We start from the raw sequence: 19,279 nt of genomic DNA, 5'->3' as shown, positions 1-19,279 counted from the left end.
TTCAAGGAGAACCGATAGATGTCGAGTATTTTTTTTTAAAAAAAATTGTAGCAGTAGAATGTACAATTTTATTTTTTACCAATTGTAAATATTTTAAATGTAACTGCTGATCTAAGTATCTCGATACATTATATTTAATGTATCAGAATCAGTAATGAATTGAAATGTACTAATCTTAACGCATATCAACTGAAAAGATTTGTATGTTTATCTCATGTGTCAAACTCAAATATAAAATAAAAGTAGATATAATTATATGATTCAAATAGAATGTATACCGGGATACCACAAATATCATATCTATTTAGGAATAAAATTACAAGTCTTTCTATTGTGGCCTTCGTGGCCACAACGTCCATAAGAATTTGTGCTACTTATTATCTTCTCACTAGCAAATTTTTTTCTCCCTTTCTTTGGTCTTCCTGGCATCCTTTTGTATATTGGTGGCAAGACAAATTCTTCCAAAAATTTTTTCGGAGCAGACCAATCTTTCTTATCCGACATTGGAACCATTGGTAATTCATAAGTATTTGCCAACGCTTCTGGCTTGTAGTAATCAGCACAGTATGGCTGCATGTCAATAATGTTCTTGCTCTTCAACACTGCAATTGCATGTGGACATGGTATCTCGTCTAGTTGAAATCTGCCACAATTGCATGTTTTTCTTTCAAGACACACAATGTATCTTATACCTAATTCATAAAAAGAATAAAGATAGTCTGATGAAGCAACAACCTGCAGGAAATAAATTTAAAATATATGTATCAGTACTTATGCTTCACATACACAACTATGTATCAGAAATGATGTAAAAGATATGCGCATAGTGGACATGGTATCTCGTCTAGTTTATTTTTCGCAGTTTGTTGCTTCATCAGTTATGTATATCCTGCTATGTATAACTAATGAAGCAACAAACTGCAGAAAATAAACTTCACATATATGTATCAGAACTCATGTATCAAATACAGATCTGATATATCAGAACAGATGTATCTGAATATAATCATCACAGGATATACCTGAATAATGAAGCAACAAACTGCAGGAATCAAGTTTCACATATATGTATCAGTACTTATGTATCAACTACACATTTGATGTATCAGAATTGATGTATCAGTGTATAATTAGCACAGGTTATACCTAAATGATGAAGCACCAAACTGTAATAAATAAACTTCACATATATGTATTGGTACTTATGTATCAACTACACAACTAATGTATCTATACTGATGTATCAGTATATATTTAGAACATGTTATACATAACTGATTAATCAACAACCTGCAGGAAATAAACTTCACATATATGTATCAAAACTTATGTATCATCTGTAGAACTTATGTATCATAATTGATGTTTCATTATTTAATTAGCACATGTTATACCTAACTGATGAATCAACAACCAGCAGGAAATAAATTTCACATATATATATCAGAAAGTATGTATCAATTACAGAACTGATGTATCAGAACTTATGTATTAGTATTTAATTAGCACAGGTTATACCTAACTAATATATCAAAAAACTGCAGGAAATAAACTTCACACATATAATGTATCAGAATTTATGTATTAGTCTTTAATTAACACAGTTTATACATAACTGATGTATCAAAAACCTACAGGAAATAAACTTCACACATATATATCACAACTGATGTATCAACAACAGAACTGATGTATAAGAAATGACGTATCAGTATATAATTAGCACAGGTTATACCTAACTAATGTATCAAATAACTATGTATCAAGTACTTATCTACTTAAAAATAACTGTCATGTACCTTCATTCTCGAACACCTGATCGTGTTTGAAACTAGAATATCTTCAAATTTTCTACCCAAAGTATGTTTTGTATAAGATGCTATTTCCCTATTTTTGCAGTTTCAAGCATCAAATAACAATCTCGTTTGCTCTAAAAAGTCAATTATAAGCAACTCTCGTGCTTCAACAAGACATCCATTGATACATTCTGCGATGTTAGAAGTCATCATTCTACCCCTGTTGACAGTGGCATGAACCCTTGACCACTTTTCGTATCCTGCATTTTTTAAATATTATGCCACCCGTTGATCGATTCTTTAACTTTGGCCATTAATTTATCGACTTCATCTTTTCGGTATGCCTTGGCCATTGAATAGAAGAGGTCACTTAGTACAGCTTTGCTCCTTCTGTATTTAGTACACACATTTTTCCATATATGCCATATGTATGCAAAATAAGGGACATTGGGAAATACCATGCTTACACTCTTGATTATGCTTTCGTTCCTATCTGATACAACACACATATTGTCCCGCTCACCAAATGCATTTTTGAACTTCTGAAAAAACTACGTCCATGATGCATCATTTTTTGTATCAACAACACCATACGCCAACGGCAATATGCAATCTAAAAAATTAATAATAGCGATATAATAGTTATTAGAATTCATCAGATTCACAATAAACGTGACAAATGAAACGACACACTGTTATTCAATAAGCAACAGTATCAAAAAGTAATACCTGCCCCATCAAGTGTGCTAGCTGATACAAACGTCCCTTTATAAGGTCCATCAAGATGCGCACCATCAACAACAATTACTGGTCAACAAAACTGAAACTCCCTCATCAAGGGCCTTAACGCTATGAACAGATACATGAACTCATCAGTTGGTGACTTGTGCATACTTATGTATGAATTTGGTAATATGGTTTTTAGCATATGTATGTATACAGGCAGCTGTCTATATCCATCAGCATGTTTTCCCCCTAACATCTCCAAAGCATGCTCTTTTGAACGCCATGCCTATTGATAGGTAATATCAATTCCATACGCTGATTTAATATCCTCTCGTATATCATTAGAGGTGAGAATTCTCTTATGATTAACCAATTTAGGTGCTGTGAAAGCACTAACAAAAGCCTTTATAGCATGAACTTTGTTGAAAATCCTATCTCTCAGTGCACATGAATATTCACTATTGAAATATCTAACTTTCAATATATCAGATTTTTTCCAACATGAAGCTTGCATTCTCCAACAACAGTCGTTTGAACAACATACTAACACATAACTGCATTTTTATAAAAAAAATGACATGTATCATACCAACATTTTTTCATATGTAATCTCACCAAACAAAGGGACATTCTGATAGGAAGTGTGTCAACGCATGTACTTTATACATGCTTCTTAGTATGTATCATGAACAAAAAACAAACATGCATCTGATACACAGATTCATATGAATTTGATACATACTGACAACAATATTTTTTAAAAGTATAACTACGATCATTTTTTACCTGAGTTACAGAAATAGAGATTTGATGTATCATGATAGTAAAAAATAATTTTTTTCCTAAGCATGTATCAGATATACACATTCATATGTATTTGATACATACTGTTTAATAATATCCAAAACCAAAATTTCCAAATGCAGACTATGCGCATATCTTTTACTGTCGGATCTTTTAACCTTGAAATTAAATTCATTATTGATTTTGTATTTTGGCCATTACGTCAACTAGAGTTGCTTTGTCCTTATAGAATTGATTCTCCTTCACTTCTGCACCATTTGTATCAGTGATGTAGTTCGTCAAATCCAATTCTGGTATATAACAATCTGCAGCATTACCAGATTCTTCTAAACCAAAAAATTGGGACTCATTCACGTTTGATTCGGCACAAACGATTGCTCCAGATGTACTGTCGAATGATTTTATTTCACATCTCTTTTTATCAGAGCTTGATATGCATAGGGGATAATTTACGAATCCAGGCTCTTTCTTCTTTAACTCTATGTAAAGATTAACACCCATATCATTACGAATATATATTGGCGATGAGTTACCTTCAACGATGTATCGAATATCAATATTTTTCACTGATTCATCTACACTCAATTCAGCAACGATTGCTGCTTTTAGATTTGAGTAAGATACATTGTCACCGACAACGATTTCATCACTTTTGTATTATTCATAACTAACATCGGATTGCCAAACTCTAGAATGTCTCAGTAGTACTGGGATATTCATATCGATTAATTGATGAAACTCAAAGTTTGGTTTGAATTGATGCTCTTTTTTTTCTTAGAGTTGATGCTCTATTTTTTTGCTTGAAACTTCATGTACATAACTGTTGCCTTTTTTAACCGATTAATATCATTAATTAGATCAGTAATTGATTTAAAGAGCCAATCATACCTTATCTCAATCTATTATCCATAAATAGCTTATGTGCATTAACTATTCTACAGCTAAAGTTGATGTATCAGATACATAACTTATGTATCAGCAAAACAGAAAAAAAAAATCGACTTTGTTTTGAATTTATGCTTTATTTTTTCCATTAGAGATGATGCTCTGTTTTTTGGCTTGAATCTTCATGTAAATAAGTTTTGCTTTTTTTAACCAATTAATCTTATTAATTAGATCAGTAATTCATTTAAAGTACCAATCATACATTATCTCAATCAACTATCCATAAATAACTTCTGTGCATTAACTATTCTACAACTAAAGTTGATGTATCAGATATATAACTTATGTATCAGCAAAACTGAAAAAAAAAATTAAAATCGACTTTCGTTTGAATTTATGCTCTGTTTTTAGGCTTGAATCTTCATGTACACAACCATTGTTTTTTAACCAATTAATCCCATTAATTAGATCAGTAATTGATTTAAAGAACCAATCATACCTTATATTAAGATTCTATCCATAAATAGATGATCTTCATTAATTATTCTGCAGCTAAATTGATGTATCAGATACATAACTAATGTATCAGCAAAACTGAAAAAAGGGGAAATCGGGTAATTTTGATACGATGAGGGATGTATAGTAATTAGACTTTTCCATTATGAGATTTAGGTAAAGTTTACATAAAATAATTATTTTGAAATAAAAGATTAACTATACCAAATAAATCATGACTTAATCGATTATTTAGGAGATAAAAGCATACTTAATTTAAACACCATTTTGGATAAAACAATTTTCCAAATCTTTTATTAAAAGTAACAAATATTTTAATTTATATTTATATATTATAAATATATAGAGATATATTTTATAGGAAAAAATGGAAAAAATGCCTTGAAAACAATCTCAAAGTATTTTTGATTTTTGAAAACAAATATTTCAAATTGTTTGAAATTGAAGAAGTTTAAAACCTAATTAACCTATGGAGGGTTAAAATTGAATGTCAATAAAGAAAATATATTTTAAAATTTTATTTTTATGAATATTGAGGACTTTCGTTGATTACTTTAGAACAAAAATGTGCAAAAATGAAGCAACCATCGTATAGACATCCTCGATTAATTTCACTACAATAAAAGTATTTATTTTGTATCAATTTTCAATAAAAATCGAGATTTGGAAAATTTAATTATTCGATGGAAACTTTCAGTTTTTTGATTTTTGTGATCTAAGAATTTATTTTTCGACATTATCAATTGTCCTTCATTTTTTCTCTACAAGCGACAAACGTTCGTTGGGTTTGAATTTATGCTCTGTTTTTAGGCTTGAATCTTCATGTACACAACCATTGTTTTTTAACCAATTAATCCCATTAATTAGATCAGTAATTGATTTAAAGAACCAATCATACCTTATATTAAGATTCTATCCATAAATAGATGATCTTCATTAATTATTCTGCAGCTAAATTGATGTATCAGATACATAACTAATGTATCAGCAAAACTGAAAAAAGGGGAAATCGGGTAATTTTGATACGATGAGGGATGTATAGTAATTAGACTTTTCCATTATGAGATTTAGGTAAAGTTTACATAAAATAATTATTTTGAAATAAAAGATTAACTATACCAAATAAATCATGACTTAATCGATTATTTAGGAGATAAAAGCATACTTAATTTAAACACCATTTTGGATAAAACAATTTTCCAAATCTTTTATTAAAAGTAACAAATATTTTAATTTATATTTATATATTATAAATATATAGAGATATATTTTATAGGAAAAAATGGAAAAAATGCCTTGAAAACAATCTCAAAGTATTTTTGATTTTTGAAAACAAATATTTCAAATTGTTTGAAATTGAAGAAGTTTAAAACCTAATTAACCTATGGAGGGTTAAAATTGAATGTCAATAAAGAAAATATATTTTAAAATTTTATTTTTATGAATATTGAGGACTTTCGTTGATTACTTTAGAACAAAAATGTGCAAAAATGAAGCAACCATCGTATAGACATCCTCGATTAATTTCACTACAATAAAAGTATTTATTTTGTATCAATTTTCAATAAAAATCGAGATTTGGAAAATTTAATTATTCGATGGAAACTTTCAGTTTTTTGATTTTTGTGATCTAAGAATTTATTTTTCGACATTATCAATTGTCCTTCATTTTTTCTCTACAAGCGACAAACGTTCGTTGGGTTTGGTCCCGAGGTATTTGACCTTATTTTAGTAGTAGTATGTATCTAAGATAGTATTAACTTTTGATAAACTTAAAGAATCGAAACTGTTAAGTATATACTTAAACAACTATCCTCATACATAAAAGATTATTTTTGTTAATTTATGACAAATTTAAAAGACCAAAATCATTAAGAGATTAAAGATCATTGTTTGTCATTTTCTGTGTTGCAGTACATAAAAGGGGAAGGACATGTAAAAAAAACTTGAGGGAAAAAGAAGAAGAAAAGGAGGGACTATAGTCAAAACCCTAATAGTTGTAGGGTAAATCTACATTGAACTTGTTAGCCGATAGGCAATTTCCAGTATGGAGGGAATACAGAAGGCTTTTCGTAGTGCCATGTCTCAGGATCCAAATAGCAGTTTAGGTTCTATTTCTGCTGCTCTTGAAAAGGCACCCATAAAATCTTCTTCTTCTTCTTCTGTTTCGTCGGCTGATCACTCACAGCTTTTGCTTACTCGGTCTTCCAGGTAATTTTTCCCTTCAGTCCCAACTTGCTCTTTATATGGGGCTTATTTTATTTATGTTTTACAATAATTTCACCTTTTCCTTTTTCACTTCATTTTGATTCATTAAATAGTGACAATTGTGCCTTTTTTTTATTTGGGGGTGGAGGTGAGATGGAACTCGTAGAAACCTTCCGACATTTGCAAAGTGTGATTTATATGTGGTACAAGATACAAGATATCTTAACTGGTGCAAAAGTTGGTAGATGAACACCAAGATATTATTTCCAGGGGATAGTATTCCTAGACTTTGTTATTGTTATTCATAGATCTCAGTATTGTTGCAGAAAAGGAAATATAGGTATTTGAGTTGCTCGACAATTGTAGTATCCAGGATATGTATGAGAGAAAGGGGTCAAATGAGTAAGAGATAAGAGGAAGAGAACAACAACAACAACAACAACAACAACATACCCAGTGATATCCCACAAGTGATGACAGAGGAAGAGAAATAGATAGAATAGTTTTTATCAGACAAATAATGAGATACCTTGACGTATTGTCTTAAATCATTACGTACATGTGTCTATATGGTAGAAAGGTGTACCTAGACTAGATATCCAGATTGAGGATCTGTGCATTTTACATCTAGTATTATCACCAGCTACCACTACTGATGGTCAGCTCCACATTTTCTGTGCTGAAGTTAAATCTATTTTATTTGAAACCCAAGCTAAGTACATCATAGCTTTTGTTAGTATTGTATCCTTGTTGGGTTTTTTTAGTTCCTTGTTGGGAAAAATGTGACTAATGGAAATTGGTGACACTCTCATGGTAAAGCTGTACATATTTTATTGTAGACAAGCAGTATCACTGTGGACCTGCTCAAAGCTCTGTGCCATTTGTTTTGTTGCTGGAATATTTGTTGGTTATACACTAAAACGTCGTGTACGCCGATGGGCTTCCAAATTTCTCAAGGGATTGAAGGACTAACAAGTTTTAGATACTTACAGTTTCTGATTGTAATTTCATTTGCCATGTCGGTATCACAATGTACTTTTTTTGCCATATATACAGAAGTCTTTTATGGTTTTTGGCTGCATAAGCACTGAATTGTATTTATATTCATTGTTTCCCAGTGTTTGATACAAAAGGAATTTATCGACTTTCTTCAGTATTCTTTATTGACAGCCCTCTTCCATCTGTAATTTCTAATATATCATTGGACTTTTTTGACAACATAAAAAAAAGATAGAGACAAATACACGAGATAGTTTATTTATCTTAGAGTATGAAAGAATCTTTTCTATCACTGCTCGGGAAACTTGATAGATGTAACTGCCTTGTAGTAGCTTGATTTGTCATTTACTCTGCGCTCATAAAGCAACATCACACCTTCTTCCTTTTCCTTTCCTTATTACTTCCTTCTCTTGCCTCCTTTTCTTTAATTCTCCTCTTCATCCTCACACTTGCAGTTTAGTGATATTCACAAATGCACTGAGGATGTCATATACCATTCCCCACACCCTACACATAGGTGCATAGTAGTAGGACAATATTGACTGTATGTATTTGACACTGTAAGTCTGTAACGGAAAACATGATTGCTTTCTTGTGTCAGTAGGAAAATCTTTTTTTGGAGATCCCCAAAGGACAAATAATTACATTCTCCTATAGATAGAACTCACTGTTTTGACTTCTTTCTCTATTGTAACTCGTATAATATATGCATTTACATTTCTCTGAACCGGTGTGTAGTGGTACATTAATTCCTCTTAATCATATGGACAATTACAAAAAATGAAAAGAAAAAAAGAATACCGTGTCGCTTATTTGCTAAATTTGCTATTTCAAAAGTACTCCTTGTGGAACTCAAATCGTGTGGATGTCTTGTAAGTCAATTCTTGTGATAGCTTCTTCAATTCCTTTGCCAAGGCAGGCAACCCGCAGTAGAAAACTCCTGTGGATCACTTAGAACTGTGTTAACCAATCTATTAAATCTCTTCTTCCTTTTAGTTCTTTTTCCCTTCCCTTTTCTGTTAAAATTGCAAAATGTTATCAGGGAAGTGCCCTCTTGGTGGCTTTTTCCTTTTAAATGGTCATTGTCATGAAGTTTGAGGTTTTTTTTCTTTCTGAAGTTTAAAGAACACATTTTTCATCTCATTTGTTACGCTGTTTAGCTTCCTTCAAAAGACAAATTAAGATTTATAAGGCTGTACTACTTCATCATGCATTAGTAATTTAGAGCTATACTTTCTATCTTCATTTAGTTGAAAAGCAGGCCATTCTTATAATTGGTAATGTTGGTGCATCATTATGTTCTGCTTCATGTTTCATGTGTTTGATTATATATATTTAATTTCTTCCTTCGCCTCTATTATGTGAAAATTTCTGTTGGCAGGAGGTTTGGACATATGTAGAAGTGAGAGAATATGACACAGCACGTCTTAGAACCACATGTGCTTACAGCTTATTAAAGTTTAGGTTGTAGGAATTTCTTACCTACTGTGGAATATGGATGTTTTGAAGCAATTTTGTTGAATACCTCCTTCCAGTTGGGCCTTGCAAAATGTGTCCTTACCTGCAGTAGAATTAGTTTAATTAGTACTGGGTGGAGAATAGTTCACCCCTAGTTTGCTTCTCTCTATTCTGTGTTGTGGTTGAAATCTTTCATGAAATTTAGCAGCTTTCGAATAACAAAACCTTTTTCTAGCTAGAACATGGCGCTCATTGAGCTAAGCTAAAATTCATTACTTCATTATATTTTTTTTCCATTTCTCTTCAAGAAGGCTTGGTTGAGAGTATTGATGGATCATACCTGAGTGCCAGAGAGGATGTCAACACCATGTTTTGCATGGTTGAGCGCCTGGACCATGGTGATGAGAGTTGACCTGGCATCACCCTCTTCATAAACACTTGTAAGATAATTGTGCATCTCTATCAGACCCTGTTTCATTTAAATCATCAGAAAAGGTATAGCTGAGCCAATTACTAATATATCATAGCAGAATTCTTGATAAGATGATAAAGGGTGGGGAGGGTTGGGCACTTAAAGATAAACTGTAACAAATCGGTGCATATTACTTTGTGATCCATCTCAGCCACTTCATTCATCACCCCTTTAAACCACTCAAAGGATCCTGGTTCTCTGGTAACCCAATAAAAATGTGCACTTTTTGTCCTTAGTGATTTCTTTTTCCCAGTTGATGCCACGCTTGAAGAGGCAAGACTTGTCCAGCTGTCATCTGATGCGCTGGTTTCAGTGTTCGAATCCTAAGGTAGAATCACGGGCAAAGAGACTGTAAGTTGGGGCTTTTAACATTCAACCTGGTTAGTTCCAAATTAACTCGAAGTAAGATTTGTACCAGTTCTTCTGATCTTGAATTATTCAATAGATCTTTTAGGATGCTTATAAAAGGCGTAGCTCCAATACCTAGTCCTACGAGGAGCAAGACATCATAATTTTGATAGTCCTGTGCTGGGGCACCATATGGTCCATCAACAAGCAATCGAGGTAAACTGCATCATTACAAACCCTTTAGACTTCTTAATAAGGATATCTTGATATAGGGTTTGACTGGTCAAAAATCACACAAAGTAAGTTACCCTCTTTGATCCACATTCCCACGCTCTCTAAACTTAGCCCGGCCAATTTCACACGCTGAACTATCATCCTCTGTGAAAACCCGCTTAAGTTCATTCGTCCAATCACCTACCATGCGAATGTGAACACTGAGGTAGTCATCTCCTGGTGCTGATGTTATAGAAAATGGATGCCTGGAGAAACATCAGAATATATGTTAAATATCTGTTGGTTGAGGCATGATTGACTTAAATGCAGAAACACTGAACTTACCATTCAAATGAGGAGATTGTTGGGCACTGGAGGAATATGTATTGCCCACTCTTGTATTTGAAACTATTAGGCTTTGACATGGTAAGGCTAAAGACATCTCCTGGAAGTACAGAAACCTGTAAGGATCAAAGAAAAACCATCTTCATTGGTTTCCTGTTTTGTTCCTTTCCTTCTCTCCCTGCTACTGTGTTTATCTCAGTATGTTTTTATATGTTTCTTTACTACTGTCTTGGGGGTGGAGGCTATAGGAACCAGATGCTTATATCATCTCTAGGAATGTAGGGAATGCAAATTAAATACTTGGTAAAAAAGTCTACCATAAATCAATGACTTTATTTATGTTAAGGGGAGCTTTGACGTAACTAATAAAGTTGCCTCCGCGTGACCAGGAGTTCATGAATTTGAGCAGTGGAAACAGCTTCTTGTAGAAATGCAAGGTAAGGATACGTACAATAGACCCTTATGGACCGGCACTTCCCTGGACCCCCCTGACATAGCGGGAGCTTAGTGCACCAAGGCTACCCTTTTTTTCTCCCTCTCTCTTTTGACTGAGTTTGCTAATGGTAAATTTTCTCACTTGACTTAGTTCCATAATGGAAGGTTGTGAAAATTATTGGGGTGCTGGTGGTTGGAGTGCGAGTATTTGATTGATTTCTGTTGGTGCTCGGTGGTTATGTTTATGATGTACATAGTGGACGTATGTCATGGAATAAGAGAAACTCTGTTGTTTAGGGAAGTAGCTGATTGAATGTATGGTTTTGTGGTGGTCTGTCTCTATATGTGTGAACCTCGGTGTATAAACTCGTCTTCTTCTTTTTTGTGGTTAAGGGATCTTAAGTTGTTGTGAGACTTCATTGGTGCAAGTTGAATTGTTGAGGGGTGTAGAGGGAGGCTAGAAGCTGGTGTTAGTTGCAGCTTATGGTCTGCGGAAAGGGCACTATTTCTCTATAAATGGAAAACTAGATTGATAAAGCATGTCACCTTCAAAATTTTAGCTGCGTAGTGTTCTGATCGGCATGTTCTCAAACTCCTTTCTGCTACATAGAGGAGCAAGGGCATGGAGATGTACATCCATGTCTGCAATATGGGAATAAATTGTCAGCATACCATGTTTAGTTTATATAAAGCGATTTGGTGTTCTATCTATGCCCTTACTGTTTTTTGCCACCATTGATGAACCAAGAATAGGAATGTTCCATGTACTAGTAGTAGTACATAGACCACTGCTAGAAGGTGATGAGAGTACCAAAATGCATTGAAGCCTGTTAATCGACTGAAAGGAGGTGGTAACTTCAATAAATTTCTCCTGAAGCTGCGTGTTGCTAGTGTGAAGACAATTGCCATCAAAATCACCATAGCAATGCCAGTGACGCCTTCAATACCAGTCAATAGACTTTTAAAAGTGGGCTTCACGTTGTCAAAATCAGAAGCTATCAGTGCAAATTTTTCTGGTGATGAGTTAATCAGACGCGGAAAATCACACGCTAAATGGTTCCCTCCGTGAAGCAAGATTCCAACTGCAATAGCATATGCAATAATCTGCAGTTGAAACAACATTGTTACAGAAAATTCTCTGAAAGGTGCACAATATACTCTGTTCGGGTGCAGCTTACCATGTGAAAATTGATATTATCATCAAAAGGAACGAGGAGCTTGGCCCTAGTAGACCGTAGCCAAGTTAAAATGTTTCTACAAACTGGTAGAAGAACAAGTGCCATGTTGAGCTTGAGAGTCTCTGCAGCTCCTTTAGCAGTTGCCAAGCAGTAACCCATGACTTGAAATGCTGCTCTTCGCCTATACTGCAAGAATTTCCAGGTGAAAAGTCCAGCCATAATCATCACCCATAGCAAAAGAATCCAGCCTCTTTGCCAGTTATCTAATACAAGGCATTTAAGTGCATAGCTTGCTCTCTTTACTAGGTTCTTGGTCTTATTAAGAGCTCCTAAATTTTGACCCCATCCAACACTTGTTGTGCTTAAGGGTCTGCTGTAGTTCATGTAGTTGTCCCTTTGCAGAAGAAGCGTTTCCAACTGCCATAACTGAAAAGGAAAAGGGAATATCAAGTGAAGTGCGGAGCAAATACAAATTTGAAGTTATTTTCTTTAAAATATTATTTATTACATGTCTTTCTTAGAATAAATTAAAAGGAGTGATTGTCTATTTTGGACAATATTCTTTTGCCCCTCCAACGCACAGCCATCACACCCCCAACAGCCTTACCTTTTTACTTTGCTTCTATAGTAATTGTCGAGATTATATGTAAATATTTTTACTTACTAAATAAGAAATTAGTTATCTTAGCCCTAAATCCATTTCTTTTTCTTCAACGTTCTTGTGGTCCCAAAATACAGAGCGAGGATTTCCCATGTTTTGACTTAGACGTGGTCGTCCAAATTAAGTTCGTGCTAAACACTTACTCAGAATAAAAGAAAAAAGAAGTTTGTGGGTCCGAATATGTACAAGTCGTGGTATGGACAAGACAGCTACTAATAGAAACATATAATTGATCAAATCTGGGTTTGGTAATTGGTTGTAAATAATCAGATAATCTTTATTGGTAGTCTTAGTAATTTGATAAAATGGTAACTGACTTGTTAAAATAAATTAATTATAAGCTAACATGGACATCCAGTGAAAAAAAATCCATAATGAGAGGAACAAGAAAATGTTACCTCAATGTAACCAAGACATTCAAGGTCCAATTCCTCCATAATTAAAGAAGCATACTCCGCTGCACGTTCCTTCAACTTGGACAACTTATTTGCCGAAGCACTCAGCATGATTAGCTGTTGGAAGAACAAAATATAAATACGATAAGAAATCTTTGAGGAAAAACTATATTGCTACTATTAAATAAATATTCCTCTGCCATTAACTTATTTTATTCTGTTCCAATACTATAAAGTAGTATTATTAATAACTAATTAAACACTAAAGTAATGCGTTTTCGAATTATTGAGGATGCCCCTAATGGATTTTGCACAAATATAATATGGTTTGACTTAAATTTTAACCTTTTTCAATTTTATTGATCAGCAGTTAACCCATGATAATCTTACCTCTTGAACTTCATCTCTCGTGATTTTTCCATCTCCGTTGCTATCCGCCCTACACGTATTATCATTGTCAAGTAAAATATTAAGACGAGTATAAATGAAACAACAAATTATGTTCTTCTTTCTTTTTTTCCCCCAATATTTAATCTTCATTGAATGCATATCCCCCAATGAACTGTCTTTAAATTATGAATGATGTGGTCTAAAGGCAAACCTTCAAAATCAAAAATCAAAATATATTGAACTTGATGTGTTATTTACAAGGCAAGCAAGGTCCAAAATTCAAAGTTAACCCCCTTCAAAATTATAATCTAGTGTAAATTATATTATCCAATGCCCCTCAGATGCACGGCCACAAATTACACCACAATGAATTTATTTTACGTAACAAGAAGTGGACCAATCATAACTAGCTAACATGTTATAATAGTTTAAGCATATTGGTAATGTCTTTATCGTGTCAGTTTATAACTTTAATTCTTATTTCCGATATAGGACAAAAAAAGTTGCTTTTTCGTGTTGACATAATAATAATAATGCATGCTTTGGAACAAAGTGGACAAAAAAATGAAAAAGAAAAAAAGAAGGAGAGAGAACCCACATGTCAAAGAAAATCTGAAGCCGAGCGTCAAAACTTTGGTCAGAAATCTGTAACCAAAATTCATGAAGCTCAGGTTTGGTTATCTTTGCCGTTTTTTGACGCCGCCGCCGTACCAGTGCATCGAAAACCCCGACGGCAAATTCTTTCGAATCCACCATTCCTGCACATGCACCATTATTCAGTATATAAAAATATTGCATTTCAGGAAAACTAATTTCATGCATGATTTTACAAAATTTTATAAAAATTAAAAAAATAGATGGCATTCATATAATTTACATGAATTGAGAACTTTGAATGTACCAATGCATTCACCAAAATCTTCTCTAGCGAGCAAACCATCTTTGGCCAAAGCATGAAACCGAGCCTCCACTTTTTTCCATAGCACATTTGTGTCAGATTCACCAGTTGTTTTGCTTATAAATCTCAATCCTCCAAGCGCACGCTGAGCCGTTGATTTACTCCTTACTAGTTTCAATTTCGATTTCATCTCCTCTCGTGCCGATAAGGTGTTTGTTGTATGGTGAAGCTGAAAATTATCATCGGAGACTTCCGAGGCCGCCGCCGACGTCCGTGACCTCATCGACGGCGATCGGATCCACGAGAATTTCCGGCGGAGTTTGGAGGCGGCCGATGCACTACGAGCAAGAAATCCGTTGGGCGGTGCTGCTGCTTCTTCTTCTTCTTCTTCCTTTTCACTACCTTCAGCATTAATGTGTGATGGTGTTGGTGCTACGCTACACAAAACAATTGAATTATCATCCAATTCAAGCGTAACTTCAACTAAATCATTATCGTTGTTTCTCCGCAAATCGTTGAGGAAAATCGGTAACATTGCTCCTCCGACATACTCCCCGCCGGTATCCAACGTCTCCGCCGTATCCTCCGGTAAGTCAAAATTTCTACTGTAACTCGATCGTTTTGAGCTGCTCCCCAATGATGATGACCTCAAAAATGATTTCAACTGCATTTTCTTTCTTCTGAAAAAGATAGACAAGTAAGTAACACCAAAATCTCCCTTATTTCTTGTGATGCAAACTATATTTCTTTAATTTAAAGCATGAAATTAACAAGAGAGGGAAAAAAGGCTTAAATCACACGGTTCGTTCCAGAATGTTGTTAAAACAAACACCTCTCAACCGATCTCTAAACACGATTTCAACGCTTTTTGTTGGTTATACCCCCAGTCTCTCTCAAAATCAATTTCACATTGGTTCCATGTAGAAAACGAGATAGAGAGAGAGAAGAGGAAAGAAAGAGTAGTTGAAGTTTGTTCAAGAAAACTCTATAAAGAATAGCTTCCGACTTATTAATATAACTAAATGGTACTACTAATATTATTTATTATTACTAAAAAGAGGACTATTTGATGAGAGATTACTGGTAAACTATCGTTGTACATTCCTAACATAATACCCACTACGTATCTACCATTTTCTTTATGAATATTACTTGGTTAATTCTTATTAAGCATTATGATTTTCTAATAACGATATTCCTATTTTTAATGAAGATGAAAATGTAATTTACGTGCTTGGCTCCTTATTTGGCCACGACATGCGAATTAAACTAAGTAGGTGAAACGTTAATTTGGGACAATGTTACTTCATTTGATTACGCCCATAGAATTACACGTCTGTTAGAATAAAAATAGAAGTTGCTCTCTACAGTATAATATATTCCCCTCCGTCAAATTATCTGTCATATTTCTATTTTATATGCATTCATAAAAAATATTAATTCTATTAATTTAAAGGTATTTTGATTATTTTATTATATTTACGTCTTAAAATATAATCTCTCTAAATTTGTTATTTACTCTATTTATGTGTTATTATTGAGATGTTTGTAATTTAATTTTAAAGAAAAATAATTATTAAGGATAAAATAGAAAAAACATAATTAAATTTTGAGATAAGTGTCACACTTAAACTATTCAGTTTATTTGAGTTTCATATCTAAACTATCACTTATTAGTTTGAGAAACACATCTCAGTGATGTGTAATACACTCTCTCTACTCTTTCTATTTTTTGAAAAATCCTTGTCACAGAAATAAAATATTCCACCTTGAAAAAAATTAAATAAAATATTAATATTAGTTAAAAGTTAAATACTAAAGTATTTCTATCCCAAAAAAAGAAATTATTTTAAAAAAATTAAAATAAAAATATTTTTCTCACCCACTCCACCCCTTCCTCCACTCTCCTCCCCCTCACCCCACTATCCCCCGTCCTTTTATTTTTTTAAAATTTATTTTATAAAACATTTTTTAAAAATTCATACTTCACCCCCTCCCCGCTCCTTCATAAAAAATGTTATTTTTTTAAAAATATAAAATTATACCACTCCTTCTAACCCTCCGCTCTTAATTTTTTTTTTTTCATTTTTGTTAGATATGTAAATATATTTTTAGGAAAATATTTTTCTACTTGCGTACTGAATATAACAGAAATAAAATTTTTATTTTAAGAAAAGTCTTGCAGCAAGTAAATTCTTTTTTCCTAAAATCGTGCGTATATATCTAACACAAAATGAGAAAAAAAATTTAGAAACGGAGGGCTAGGTGGGGCAGGGCAATTTTTTTATTTAAATTAAAATAATATCTAAATTATTATATGAAAGGAGGGGGGGGGGAGGAGATGAACTAAGAATTTTTTTCAAAAAACTTTTATAAAAGAAATTTTAAAAATAAAATAAACCTAAAAATTGGGGGGGGGGGGGGGGGGGGAGGTTATGTTGAGAGAAAATGGTGGAGTGAGATAAGAAAAATATTTTATATTTTATTTTGTAATTGTTTTTAGTGGGGGGAGGGGGGGGATTATTAATACTTTAATTTTTAAATTTAACTAATTCTAGTAATTTATTTAATTTTTGTCAAGGTGAAATGTTTTTTCATATGGAGTATGATGTGACATTTTTTTTAAAATAAAGAGAGAGTATAGTGTGTAGTGTGTAATAAAAGAGTGAGGTGTGTTTCTCAAACTAACAAGTGATAGTTTAAGTATGAAACTCACACTCCCAATAGGTTAGGTATGTAAATAAAAAAAAGAGATAATTTAAGTGTGTTTTTTACACTTATCTCTTAAATTTTTCATGAGTTTCTAAAATAATAAATAATTTGAAATAACTATTTTATTAGAATTTAATTTTTATATAAGGGTTCAATCACAAGTACTGATCTATAATAAGCGGTAATTATTAATATTGTAAAAGTCTTTTACATTGTTACTCCATTCAAGTTAAATCTATTTTTTCTCCGATGCCCATATTTGTATTGGAACCTAATTAAATTCAGATTATACACTATCGAACCTATTTGGAGATGACATTTACAATATGATTTTTTTCATACCCAAAACTCAAATCAAAAAAATTTCGATTAAGAATAAGTCAAATAACTATACCACAACTTGATAAGTTAAATTTATTCTGTTATTGTGCAAATTATAAAATGGTGAAGCCGCCTAAGGATAATTTGAAGACTTCAGCTGAAACCACGGCATTTGTTGCGCCACATGGAGTTGGAGGATGGGAGGAACTTAATTAAATTTTATATTATAATCAAGTATATTAAGCTTGTAATTGAGCTGGATTGAGAAACTCTAACAAGCACTCCCCCGTTGATAAGTGATTTTTTTAAAAAATTTGGTCTGAAATAAATGATATTTCACATAATTGATTAAATTTTTTTCCTTCTTATCTATATTTAGATAGATAAATGTTTTTTTTATGTAACCAATAAACTATGTTAAATACTACTCGTATTTAGTTAATGATAAATTAATAAAAATATTTCTTACTACTTTATAAAAATAAGTAGATTTCTTTAAGGACTGTGTCCAAAACTAAAAGCGTCACCTAATATGGACGGGATGGAAAGGGTTTTCTAGAATAAAATTTAACTACTTTCTTTGTCTCATTTTAACTGTTGTTTTAATTTTTTTTGCATGCTCATTATAAAAAAATAATAAATACAAAATATAGTTTACTAAGTTATTCCAACCGAACCAGCTCACCAAAAAATGTATGATGAAAAATAGATTTTTTGAAAAATACGAGAAAGCTTCCTAATTTTTTTCGTATATGAAAACATGCAGTACTGTTTTTTCTCTTCTCACCGATGGAATAGCCATTATCCGTGTGAAATTTTAATGGAATAATTGTGATCTTTTAGTAGTAATAGTTGAACGTAATTGTCAATTTTAATCTTGAATTATATTCCTAAAATGATTATTATTTTGGAATAATTTTTAAATTAAAACGACGATTAAAATAAGGCGGAAGGAGTAATAATTAAGTATTTATTTAAGTCCTTTTTTTTGGAGAGGAGAGAAAAGGAACAGCCTAACGACAAGTCTGAATTTTTTTAATTGAATTCAAATTAGTGAAAACAATTTGCCGGTTTACTTCATCACCTTTCCTCCTCCAACTCTCTTTCTTTCCATGTTCCAAACATTCGTTATAATCTTTTTCATTCTTTATATCCTTCAACTTGTTATTTTTAAATAATAATAATAATAATAATTATTATTATTATTATTATTTTGGATTTCTATCTTGATTTATAATGATTATTTGTTTCATGTTTTAATAGAGTCATGATTCTTAGGCCTCGAATTGAGATTTCGTGCCCATTATATATACCAAAAGTTTGGTTGGTGTTAGTTTTACTAATAATTTGTGGACAACATACCCCCTCTACCAACAGAGCTAATATTATTTGTCCTCTGTGTTTTTGATTTTGTTATTATGAACATCCATTAGTGATTTCATTTAATCTTTTCAAGTTACTATCAAATAAAAGATTTGGCTCCCTTACTTGTACTCGTTTTCTTTGAGTTTTTTTTTTC

General features: G+C 32.5%; 2 protein-coding genes across 4 annotated transcripts; one reads left to right on the top strand and one right to left on the bottom strand.

Annotated features, from left to right (window-relative positions):
• Nucleotides 1–6,652: 6,652 nt before the first annotated feature.
• LOC129892592 (uncharacterized) lies at nucleotides 6,653–8,091 on the top strand. Its single transcript, XM_055968172.1, has 2 exons — nucleotides 6,653–6,938; nucleotides 7,775–8,091. Exons 1-2 carry the CDS (start codon nucleotides 6,775–6,777, stop codon nucleotides 7,905–7,907), a joined length of 297 nt encoding a protein of 98 aa, XP_055824147.1. The 5' UTR covers nucleotides 6,653–6,774; the 3' UTR covers nucleotides 7,908–8,091.
• On the bottom strand, nucleotides 8,019–15,715 carry LOC129892591 (respiratory burst oxidase homolog protein E-like). Of its 3 annotated transcripts, XM_055968169.1 has the most exons (15): nucleotides 14,731–15,715; nucleotides 14,428–14,587; nucleotides 13,830–13,878; nucleotides 13,443–13,556; nucleotides 12,384–12,809; nucleotides 11,926–12,309; nucleotides 11,752–11,847; nucleotides 10,771–10,886; nucleotides 10,521–10,691; nucleotides 10,280–10,433; nucleotides 9,999–10,187; nucleotides 9,733–9,861; nucleotides 9,417–9,495; nucleotides 8,736–8,874; nucleotides 8,019–8,500 (listed from the first exon to the last, which is right to left on the bottom strand). In XM_055968169.1, the coding sequence occupies exons 1-14, from the start codon at nucleotides 15,395–15,397 to the stop codon at nucleotides 8,765–8,767; spliced, it is 2,844 nt and encodes a 947-aa protein (XP_055824144.1). In that variant the 5' UTR covers nucleotides 15,398–15,715; the 3' UTR covers nucleotides 8,019–8,500; nucleotides 8,736–8,764. The 3 variants fall into 3 exon arrangements, with proteins under 3 accessions (XP_055824144.1, XP_055824146.1, XP_055824145.1); XM_055968171.1 differs by lacking the exon at nucleotides 8,736–8,874; XM_055968170.1 differs by lacking the exon at nucleotides 8,019–8,500 and having other exon boundaries at nucleotides 8,782–8,950.
• Nucleotides 15,716–19,279: the final 3,564 nt, after the last annotated feature.

Source organism: Solanum dulcamara, chromosome 6 (genome assembly GCF_947179165.1).
Source record: "Solanum dulcamara chromosome 6, daSolDulc1.2, whole genome shotgun sequence".
NCBI classification, from domain to species: domain Eukaryota; kingdom Viridiplantae; phylum Streptophyta; class Magnoliopsida; order Solanales; family Solanaceae; genus Solanum; species Solanum dulcamara.
Note: the sequence above shows the minus strand (reverse complement) of the source record. Positions and strands in the feature narration are given on the sequence as shown.